Here is a 12708-nt window from a genome sequence, read left to right as displayed (position 1 = left end):
CCGACCTCCTCTCTCAGCAATGATTCTTCTGCCCAGACTTCTACATCTTCTAACATATCGGTATCAGTTCTTAATGTTCCCACACCAGTCTTATCTAATTTAACTTTCTCCTCCCTTAAATCATCCTTTCCCAATTTCAAATCACAAATAAATTCTCTTTGTTCACTTCACAGACGTTTGGCACACTGTTCAGAACAACGTATTGTTCTACTTAAATGCAGGTCGGCATAAAATAAATAAATATGGTTTTGTTTATTTATGTTGTTCTTTGCTGACCGCACCCCCCGACAAACTTCTTCAATTCAATAAAATAAGTTGGCTTGATTTAACAGCCTTTTTAATTATATAAACATTTCTAGTTTACTCACTGTCAGTTCTCCTACAATAGTTTTTTAAAAACATTTTCATTATTAGGATAAACCAAATTCTTGGAATTCCATTTCATTTAACTAATATCAAAAACTTTACCCTCTCTGGATTAAATGAACTGAAATTCGGTATGTAGGGTATTTTTTTTTCACAGATTTTAAGGCTTAAGCACCTCTACGGCCCCTCTAATTTGAACTAGAAGGTTACAAATTTGTATGTAAATTAAGTTGGTGTAAGAGAATAGCCTTTTGGGAGTCTTTAATATTTTCTCAACCATTTTTTTTTTTTTTTTTTAATTTGAGGGAGGAGAGTTGAAGTCTTGTGTACCTTTTGGGTGATCTTGACATTTCGAGAACAATACAAACACTGGAGTGAAGATCTCAGTGACCGAACTCTGCTGCACAAACTTTCTTTTTGTTCTTTTTTAAATACAAAAATGAGAGGATCACCAATAGCAATGCAACTAATATTCTATTAGGAACATTTGATTTAAAATTTGAGCACCACTCCATAAAGAATACATCTTGAGACACAATTCTGGATACTGAAGGATTTTTCATCAAAATGTAAAAAAAGTTATATATGAAATTTATTTAAGATGAATGTAAATTTGTTAAAATTTAAATTCAAAATCATTTTACCAATTTTAATTATTAATTAGTTAATAATTAAATGGTCTAAATTTTGTTTATTGATTAAAAATTGATGAAATAATTTTTGTTAAATAAGATTACAAAAATAAAAAAGGGAAAATAAAATGAACAAAATTAAAAATATAATTAATAGATGAAATTTAAGACCCACCTGTAGTTTCATTCTCAATAGATTCCAATACCAAACGAGCTATACAAACAGGTGTTACACCATATTTTTCAGCTAGGGATATAAAAATGAAAGTTTCTCCTTTCTTTGCCATTTTGTTATACAGCCTGGTAATAGTTTTTGAATTATTTTTTAACAGTTTGGTTTTAAGCATAGTTTGTCTTCTAATAAAATGATTAAATATGCTAGTTAAAGCTGCTTTTTCTATCCTAAAAAAATATTATAAGCACTGTTATTTATCAAAATAAATTTAAAGTATTAAAGTTTGGGAACAAAGGCTATTCTACTTTATTTAATACAAATTAAAAAAACGCATCTTTAAGATAGATTTGCTTATGCATGCACTTCATCAACAATAATAAATCCAAGAATCCTGATAGAATAAAATAGCTTTCTCTTCAAGGAAAAAAAGGTTCAAATCCTAAAATGTTGTCCCAAAGAGTAATGAAATAGCCAATTAAATAATTAATAAAGACTTTATTGACGCTGTTATGGTACCAAGACTTGAAGAACTGCACCCACGTGTTTGTAAGGGACAACTCCATGAGGAAACCACTCACTCCATCGTACTCTAGACCCTACAGAGTAATCTCCCAAAGGAAAAAAAACATGCAAGATCCAGATACCATTGGGTCCAAAAACCATCACAATGGATCGACTGAAGGTGGCATTTTTTTTCATGGCGTAAACGCAACGCTGGCAGAAAGCAATGAGAATGCGGCTCAGCTGACTCTTTGAATGACCTCAAAACAGAATATCATCGACTGCAGCCAGTGTATTACACCCGCTCTGAACGTCCAGTGAAGCGGACTGTTCGGTTCTACACCAATGTCATTGGGGCCGAGTGATGTGATGGTACGCTTGTAAATGTTTTCAACCCATTTGAAACCTCTTCACCATATTGTGCTTGCTTTTTGGCTGTGAAAAAGGTTATAATATTTTTTCATATTTGTTATGTAATTTGGTGGTAAGCATTGTAACTTAATTAATAAATATTGTTTCTACTAATATACCAATCATCATTCCTATTGATATACGCATTAAAATACTTTCAGGGATAAAATTAAAAATATAAAACATACCAGAATAACAATAATTTAATAAACTAAAATATTTACAAATTCATACTGCATGGGATTGAGGCTCCTTGAAGCTAGAAATGTAAGAAAGAGGAAGACAAAGAAAAAGGTAATTTCAGTAAAGTTAATCCTCTCCTCTATAAAAACTCTAAACTTTAAATAATTGAACAATACAGTTATTCAGGAATGTTTTTTTTTCACCATCAGACTCTTTTTTTTCAGGTTGAAATAAAAAATCACAGTTGCTTTCACATAAAGTTCAGGAAATTCTAATAAGTTGAAGATCAGACTCTCTCGCTACTAAATTTGAATCATTGAATTTCATTTTAAACACTGTTCTTTTAATACTCAGCAGAGAAATGGGTTTCATTATATTGTCAAAAATTAGAAAGGGTTGCTTTGAATTATTTCATAACAATTGATCATCGACCTAGTAATATCCCAAATCATCATGAGCATGAAGAAACAGGCCTAGAATCGGTATCGATAAATTTCCTTAAAAGAATGATCAATTGGTATCAAAAGGTAGTTCTGATGGAAGATAATCAATTATCAGAAGCATATTAAAAAAAAAATACTAATAATAAAATACACAACAAAATAATCATATTACTCAAAGACAGTGCCGAATTATCCAATAGGCATTCACCAATAGGTCCCCAGCCTCATGAAAAAAATAAATTGAAGTAGCTCATATAGCTTTTCAAAGATTTTAAATTTATTCTTAAAACACAACATTTTTTATTTTTAATCTTCATTCATTCAAGGATGACCTCCGTCAGAATAATAATGAAATGAAAAAATAATTTTATGCTGGGAAATATGTCCCCTAAGAAAAAATACATGGTTTATATATTATGATTTTTGTCTGGCAAGCATTTAAATGTTTCCAGTAGCAAAATGAAATTACATTGAGATCTTGGCTTAACTACTGTTTATAATGTTAATCAATATAAGCTTAACTACATTGTTTACAATGATGCGGAGGGTTTGGTTATGCAATAAGTGAAGAAATAGGTGTTGTTTAAAGGAAAGAATGGATGAGGAATGGCGAATGGAGATGGGGAGGGAATTCCAGAAAAGGGTTGCACGTATGACAAAGGATTTGGTGAAGAAGGTGGTTCTATAGAAAGGCAAATATAAATCAGTCGGTTGGGATTTGGTGTTTAATGAATGGATGGATGAACGAAGAGTGAGGAGATCAAGGATATAGGTAGGTTTTTCATTTTAAGAACTTGGAATAGAAGTATAGAAAACACCAAGGAGGTATTGCCTTCGGGAGGTTGAATATAGCCACTTCAACGCAATATACCGGCGGGAGACTTGGGAAACCCAAAGATAAATCTTACAAAACAATTCATGAGTCTCTTCAGTCTCAACTCTTGACCTGCAGATAGCCCTTCATAGACCAAGGAACCGTAGTCAAAGTGGGGGAAGACGAGAAAGGATACTAGGAGCTGATGGGTGGTCTGAGGAATGGAATTACGAAATCTTAGGAATTGATTAAGTACAGTTATGGATTTTCATGTGATTTGGGAAATATGATTATTCTAGGACAGGTATTGGTGGTAAAAAGTGACTCCAAGGTTTTTTATTGTAGGATAGAAGTGAATCGGTTAGTTGTTAAGGAAGAGTTGGGGATAGTAAGGGAGGGAATGAAGGAGGCGCTTGAAACCAATAAGAATGGCCTTGGTTTATTTAGCAGTCAAGTTCAAATCTTTGTTTAACGCCCATGTGTTAATACTATCAAATAGGCGTAAGGATGTTTGGGTAAGGTTTCAGAGGGACTTAAAGATGGAATAGTGCTCAGAAATTCTGGTGCATCCGAAACGTCTTCTGGCCGCATCTCATCTTCTCATTAATTCTCTTATTTCTGAGTTGACCCAGAGAGCCGGAGAGTGTTTGAAGATTCGGGTTTTAAGAGGAGCATGTTGGTTTATGAATTTAAGGAGATTCGAGGATAGGCATTCAACCTTATCGTCAATGGATGAAAGTAGGTTCTATTGATAGGTTCTAAGGAAAGGGAAAGTTCATCAAGATAGGGACTATGACCTTTTCTATGGTTTAGGAATCAAGGTTTTGCCAACTAATTTTCTTTGGTGTAAGCCTAAGAGTGGGAACATTGTAAGAAATTTTGATAAGATCATGGGAGGAAAGAAAGGGCATAGGAATTTGGGAGGAGGACATAAGGTTCTGCAGAGAATCAATGATAAATACATCAAGCCAGGTATAGGTGGACTGGCTATGATGTGTGGATTGGTAGAGAACGATATAAAGGCCTAGGGAGAAAATTAGGTCCATCAGGTATGATCGATCGGGAGAGTCTGTGAACGTTTGGTGTTGAGATTGACTGGGATTATTACATTTTGGAAGAGAAGAATGTATGAAAGGAAGGAGGATTCGAATGTATCATCAAAATGGAGTTGAGGTGGGCGGTAAATGACAAAATAGAGGAGGGAAAAGGAGCTTGAAATAAGTTGCACAAAGATGTATTCGAAATGAGAGGTGTCAAAGGAAGGAGACTTCACTAGGATTTTAGCCCTCAGACTATTATGAACATATAGAGCAACACCACCACCAGTACAGTCCACTTGGTCATGACGAAGGAGGGGAGGGAGATTGGGGAAGTTGGGATATTGGGTTTAAGCCATGTTTCTGAGGCAGCAATGGTGTGGTAAAAATTTGGGAGGAAATAATCCAGGAATTCGTCATAATGTGCAGGAAGGGATTGGGAGTTAACATGGCAGGAAGTTAGGATATTGGTCATATAGGACTAAAGGAGAGAATGTGACATAGTGAGGAATGGATGAAGTTCATTATTAGAGTAAAGAAGAAGAATTGGGATTGTGTTGAAAAGGATATATGAGTTAATATCAAGGAAGAGTGTACATTTACTGTTTTCCTTTTTGAATACCATGGAATAAGCAATAAACTACTAATCGAGAACCGTCTCAAAATAACTATAGGAATGAAAAGCATAAAAATATAGATCTTGAAATTCAATGAAGAATAAATAATATATAATAAAGAGAAAGATAAATTGCTTATAGAATAACATATGCTTATGGGTATATAAAAGTTAAGAATAAAATAGAAATCTCTTAATAAAGTGATAAGTAAAGCAGTGTATTCCTTGTAAGAAAAAATAAATAAATAGAATAAAATGCATATGTAAGCATATTGTACATAAAATATGATTAAATTGAGAATATATAGGAGATATAAATAATAATATGGGCCTCTATATAATAAGAAAAATACAATACATAACAACTTGCATAAAAAACAATAAAATGAATAGGTATACTCTATGTTAAATAAACAAAATATTTGAAAAATGAAAATAAAAACAATAATACAATTCTCAATATAAAATGAAAAAAAAGGAGACAATAATTCTTATGGAAGAAAAATGAGTTGTTGGTATGTCAGCTGTATAGATGGTGTAGAGGATGGGACCGAGAATACTACCTTGAGGAACACCAGCGGATTGAAAATAGAGGGATATGCTCTCTATATTCTATATTCTCTATGAACTCTATATGCTGAAAATTTAATTCTTAAAGCGTTTTTTTGAACGCATTAACAGCTAAATGGTTTCACAATCTACCAATGATAAGAATATATAACCTTCTCTTATGTTTACTTGTACTTTTTCAATAGTACAATTGAACTCGCTTCTCCCGGTACAAGTATTAAGCTTGTACTTTGTAACTTGTACTTTTTTACTAATACTATTAGTTCCATTATGAAACAGGGCCCTAGTGAGGATGTATGGTGCTTTATTTTCCACTTCTTTCGTCACTTTATTTTTATTAATTTCATTCTGTACAATTATTTACTTTAAGTCATTCTGTTTATATTTTCTTTTTTACTTTTTTTATTCATTGGTTGTTATCTTGTTCTTAGCCCTGATGAAGGCTAGAAATTCTGGCCAAAACGTTGACACTATTAAATAAGTAATTTCAACTTATTTGTGTTATATTCTGATCGCACCCTCCCCCCCCAACCATATTCTCCTCATATAATTTATCCACGGTCAACTAGCTTCTATCATTATAATAATAGAGAAATACTTTATTCATTCATGCTGCCCAAATACATCGGGTTGCTACATTACACAGCATACTGATCAATCCGTGACTGGACATATATAAATTACATATTTTTATATGATATACATTTTTTTTTTTTTCACAGTTTTCTTTTACAATGAATACCAGTCTACAAACTAACTACAAGTTTTTTAATTTATTCCTTTTTTTTTTCTTTCCCTTCTATTTCACAACCCCTATTTCATTTGATCAACAAATTCCCCTATATAACAAATATTAAAATAATAAAGTAATGGATAAAACAACAAATAAGATATGCGATGCAAGCATGCCATCCCTCCTCTGGATAAACTCCCCCACTCATTAATTTCCATGCATGTGGTGGCGTATGATTCCCAGGGAGTCAATTATTCTCTGTCGGGAGTATTAAATATTCTCTGTCAACCTAGCCACGTCCTAGACATCGACCCCAAGCTCCTCCATGAAGCTCCTAGTTGTGCTGGGAATCGTTCCACGGGCTCTGAACCAGAGGCCTCTCACGTTGAAGTCTCGTTCTCCGAAGCCCTTATGGAACTTCTACTTGAGGAAAGGGATACATTTATCGTAGATTTCCTTCTTTTCCCTATCTACCTTATTTGCCTGGTCAAGGTCGTTATTTTCATATCTCATGGTAGGATCCAGAATAATAGCCAATTTCCCCTTCTTAGGAAAACCAACAATATCCGCATATCTTGTGGATCCATCCGTATCTACGTAGTAGACCTTGTCAAAGCAGGCAAATTCTCTTTCTTTTAGGAGCTTCATTAACTCGTATTTCACTCTATGATGTCGGCATGTTGTGAGGAGGGAGTTGTTAGGGCATTTCCCCAGCACATGTGCTGGTGTTTCCGGCTCTCTGTTGCATTTGCGACAGAGGGACCCAACTTCTCTATCCTGTCCCATGACACCTGGGACTCCACGTAGGGGTGCATAGTTTATATTCAATTTCAGGACATTGGACCATTCAGAGCCCATAAGTATTTGTTTACATTTATAATATTAAAGAGTGAGAGAATACCCAATAATAATAATAAACCTGTCTATTTAATAATCTAATAACCTATGACCTCCAAAACTTCATTAAACACCAAAACCTCACTATCCTCATCCTTCTAGACTTTTCCAAAGCATTAGACACTGTTGACCATAACATCCTCTTTATTAAATTGTTTAATCTTCCTCTATCCAACAGTGCTCTGTGTTGTTTCAAATCCTTTCTCTCAAATCGGTCCCAGTATGTAGTTGTCCCAGGTCAATCTCCATCTAGGGACCCTACTCTCCCCCTCTCCTGTGGTGTTCCTCAAGGTTCCTGTCTATCTCCTACTGTTTGCTATTTACATTAATGACCTTCCCCTCCAGATCCACCACTCCCAATACCACATCTATGCAGATAATTTCCAAATATACCTGTCCTTCCCGCCTTCTGACCTATTATAAGATTAAAATGGGATTTGTGAATGAGCGAGAGCTAACAAGTTGAAGCTAAATGCGGAGAAGCTGAAGGCAATCTTAATAGGCTCCAATCATCTCCTTAAAACTATCCTAATACTCCAACACTGTTCCTGCATGATAGTCCCATGAAATTTTACCCCACCATCAAAAACCTGGGAATAACTTTTGATCAAACGCTACCCTGGAAAAACCATGTATCCAATATCTCCTGCCGTACCTTTTCCACTTTAAAATGTTTAAATTACCTCCACCATCTAAAACCCATAGGCTCCCAGTCATTTCTCTATTATTTTTCCACTTTGACTATTGCTGTATGGTATATGGGGCGTCTCTGGGGATCTCGAGGTGAAATTAAAACATGATAAATTGTTATATACAATTCATCTTCGGGATCCCAAGGGATGCTTCAGTTTCCCGTTTTTATGCAGAGTTGAAGTGAAGTATCCTTCCTACCATCGTAATTATTTCCTGGCATCCTTCATCTTCCAAGTCATCCAATACCGCCATCCTTCATACATCTCCGAGCTTCTTCAATTCAAATCCTCAACCCGTTCCCGCAATACTCATTCCCGGTCTTCAGATTTATACACAATGGCCCACCAAACCGCTTTCAATAGATCGTTCATTATTCAATCCTCATCCCTATGGAACTTCATCCCTTCCAACATCCGTCGCACCAATACCCTTCCTACCATTAAATCCCACCTGTTCAATCATTTCTTATCCATTCAGACCTCATAAAATTGTAAATCAATATAATTATAAATATGTATATAAACTATTATATCATTCTTAATTATTTTTACATCATTTTCTTTTTTCTTTATTTATTTTTTTTATTGTCCAACTGATTAAAGTGAGAAAGTAGCTTATAATTATTTTTTATAATGACTATATATATTTCTTTGTATTTTTGTTTAAGTATCTCTGAGGCTCCTCAGCCATCATCTGTCTATTTCTCTGTATTATTCTAGAGGAACTTGTCCCAGAATACATAAAGTGTTATTATTATTATATTTACATGGTGACTGAAGGGATCAGGCTTGCCCAAACAAATTGGTCACCACACTCAGCTGCACTGACCAAGTAATTCATTTAAACGTTATACCACAATTTTTATTAATAATCACAATATTTTCTATTTGCATTATACAATATTTTACTAGGTAGCTTTATGGTGTAAACGTTGTGAATCTAGAGAATTTCAGACTGAAATATATGGAAATAACTCTTGAAACCGATGTGATAAGCAAGAGACCTGCAACTGAGTATTTTACACAACAAAAGCTAATCCAAGGCATGAGTAAAAATTTCATTTTTATTTTTTATCCCCCTACTTTAATAATTTCACCTAATAATCTTACAAACTACATAATTATTAATTTTTGAAAATAAATCTCAATCACACCAACAGAAACAACTGCCCTGACACTATCTCCCTTGGCATTACCTTGAAATATTCCAGTATTATTTTATGTTCGTGTTCCAAATTATTTTATGCACTTTTATTATTTAGGTTGGCAGCATAGATTACTTTCTGTCAGTTTTGTATTATAAAACAGACAACGCTAATTTTATAGAGGGGCTCCGAGATAAACATTTCCAGTAGGCCTCTACAAGGCTAACTCCTGATCTTCATACAATTTTGTTTTGTTTTAAAGTGTAGTGGGTATAAATAAAATTTTAAAAAAATTAAAAGGAAATAGATTAGCAGTACTGGTGATGTTCATATACTAAGAGAGCGATGAGGTTATGATTTGTAGATTTCAAATAATTATATGTAATTTAGATTAACTGTCTTTGTATATCTTTTATTACAATCAGAATGGGACATTAAATACATTTATTTATAAATTAATAGGTTTATATAAAAATATAGAGGCATCACAATAAACTAGTAAAAGCTTAACAACCAATTTAGTAATGACAGAGGGCATAAAACAAGGCTGCTGATTAACATCAATTTCATTTATATTGCTCCTAAAAGATTATCATGACTACATTGAGAATGGTGCAAATATAAAAACAAGCAATGTGAGATGTCTCAATGTAAACCTAAAATGTCTCAATGTAAACCTAAAATGTCTCAATGTAAACCTAAAGTGGACTCAGTAGCAAATTAATTAATAGGTTTGGAGAAAATGAACAATACAATATAATAGATGAGAGAATAATAATAATGAACAATGAAATCATTTCTCTTAATATGAATAAATCAAAAGTTGTAAATTTAAAAAATGAGAAAAATCTGTTAAGATTAAAACGTCATCATTCAATAGCAGACCAGTGGATAATGCAGTTTATAATAGATACTTGGGTGTAGCTTCAACTTCTAAAGTAGTGTTTCATAAAAATCACAGTAAACAACATATAAGTTTTAAATATACCATTGCAACTGTTTTCATCATTTATATTTCTTCACAAAAAGGGATGAACCACATTCATTTAAAAGTTTTCAATTGGTGAATAAGACAAATTTTATATTCCATAATTATTTTGGTAACTTTTTAATGTCCCTGGTTCAACACTAAATTTAAACAGGTATTTTGTTGTCTGCTTTTTATATTATATCAATAAAATACCAATATTCCCAAATAACAGACATCTGAAAGGTTGTAGTTGAAAGAGTGGTGGAAAAAACTTGAATATTTGTTCTTTCTTATGGAAAAATAGTATACAGTGGAATAAACTAGTAATAAACTTATTGTTATTTATGTTGTTATTTATCCCCCTACTTAAATAATTTCACCTAATAATAAAAAAAACTAGAATGTAGTAAACCCCTAATAAGGAAAACAACCTTACACAGCTATGGTAATTTCGTCATAAACTTATTGTTAAAGTAGAATGCAGAATTCACAAAAAAAAAGTAATCAGAAAAGGCACAAAATTCAGGATTTACTTGATTGTATAAAGACTTGAAGTTTAACAAAAGAAGAAAACCATTATTTAACTGAAAAAAAGAATATAGATTTTATTAAAATTATGGTGTTGTCACAGTCAACCAATTTGCTTAAATCACACAGGCAGGCACCGTGAAGTAAAATCTATACGCGATATAGGGGAAGTAGATAATTACAATAGCAGTCATAGTGTAAATATGATGCCTTTTTTAATACTAATCATTTTGGAATCATCACTATAATACCTCTATAAAGGAAAATAACCAGGTAAGAAAAGCCTAAACATCTGATTAGGCACAAATAGTATACTCTCGGCAGACAAAGTTTTCCATACCTAATGGAGTTTTTGTAAATATCAGTGCAATACATTTGTTTTGTTGTTTGTGTTGATTTTAGGAGATAAATGCACTATAATCATTAATCATTTTTTTATCAATAGATATACTGTAATATGATGATACATAGGATAGCAGTGGAATATTAATGTAACACTGATGTTCAAAAACTCTTTAGTTCGAAATATTTTGGTGCTAAATGAATAATAAGATATTGGTAATTATAGCAATAATGTATACATTATATAATACTATAATAGAGTTAATTATCTGTCCCATTTTTACAACTTATTACCTTAATAATTATGAAAAATCAACCAATAACTCTTAGGAAATAACCTACAGTCAACAAAAATGAAGTCTTCTACCAAAGTTAGTTAATTAAAAAATGACAATCTGCCATATAATGCAATTATTTGTAGTAAATAAACAATCCTAAAAGTACCTCTACATTACAACTATATCAACATCTCCCAGCCAATCATTAAAAATAAATGTAAAGGTAATAAATAATTTCACTTACTCAGGGAACGAACTAATAAGACTGTCAAAAGAAGTACTATCAAACCTTTTGAACTTTTTAATGGCACATAAAACTTTGTTATATAGACAACATGAAATAATCATCTTCAAATTCAACGAGAAATAAAAAAACTAAACACTAAAGCGCTCAACAATATACAACGAACTAAATCATGTAAGAGCTAATACAGTAAGTCAAAAAACAAAAAGTAAGTTACACCTAAAGCCGAGGTTCCACGTTGACGGTGACAGTGACAGTAATAGTGATAGCAACAGCTGTCGCAGCCACTAACGACGTGAGAACAAACATTTGCTGTCTTACTATCGAGACTTGCTTGATAGTCGTTAGTACTATCAACGATCTCCACATGCGCGAAGAACATACATGACAGATATCTGTTACATGGAACCTTCCATTATGGTACATTTCTAAGTGAAATATGCCTGTCGTGCAAGCTACATTATGATACTGAAAAAAGGACAGAGTTTGTTTACATGCTAATTGTGAACCTAACTTCTCTAATCTGATTGTCGAGCGTAGTATTGGAGTGTACTATTCAATCTGCTGGTAACTTACTGCGTTATACATCACTGTAGGCCTCGACAAGGCATGTTCAGAAAGAGGCAATGGTCATAGGAAGTGAGATAGTAAGACGGAATTGGCGTGGAATACCATAAATTGAGATGTGTTAAGGGATAAATTTCGAGCTCTATCGTTAGGGGACTTAAAGATGGCGCTTAGCAACCACAGTAGTGGAAAGCACTGAACAGAGGGAACTTTATGGGGATGAAACTTTAGACTTTGTGGGGAGAGAGAGATTCGGTAGGAATTCAAGCCTCGATCTGAATACGTAGGACCACTAAAAGAGTGGATGATCGGCCGGTTCTTTGGGAGGGATGGAGCCCTGGACGCACTAAGTAGGAAAGAAAGAATAAGGGCTACGAAAAAGAAAAAGATAGAAGAGAAACTCAGATGTTCCTGAATAAGTAGGCGTTAATTAATTGATCTACAATTGTGGTCCATTCAGCAGTAAACGAAAGGAAGACTTGGTCTGTGTCCCCTTGCGATGCAAAGTAAACCATTTATAATTATGAGAGATAGTTGACCGTGGATGATAAATGAGGAGAAGAT

General features: G+C 33.4%; 1 protein-coding gene across 2 annotated transcripts in view; it reads right to left on the bottom strand.

Annotated features, from left to right (window-relative positions):
* LOC106681641 (CDAN1-interacting nuclease 1) overlaps nucleotides 1-11977 on the bottom strand; it is a 24884-nt gene extending 12907 nt beyond the window's left edge. Inside the window, exons 1-2 of one of the 2 annotated variants that reach the window (XM_067049564.1) lie at nucleotides 11578-11977; nucleotides 1174-1400 (exon numbers count right to left, since the gene is read on the bottom strand). In XM_067049564.1, the coding sequence (XP_066905665.1) occupies nucleotides 1174-1400; nucleotides 11578-11681 (331 nt within the window). In that variant the 5' untranslated portion in view covers nucleotides 11682-11977. The remainder of the gene's footprint in view (nucleotides 1-1173; nucleotides 1401-11577) is intronic. The other variant, XM_014422069.2, reaches the window with a different exon arrangement.
* Nucleotides 11978-12708: the final 731 nt, after the last annotated feature.

This window comes from Halyomorpha halys, unplaced genomic scaffold (assembly GCF_000696795.3).
Source record: "Halyomorpha halys isolate HHAL.00 unplaced genomic scaffold, Hhal_1.1 Scaffold354.1, whole genome shotgun sequence".
NCBI lineage: Eukaryota > Metazoa > Arthropoda > Insecta > Hemiptera > Pentatomidae > Halyomorpha > Halyomorpha halys.
This window is presented reverse-complemented; position numbering and strand designations above follow the sequence as displayed.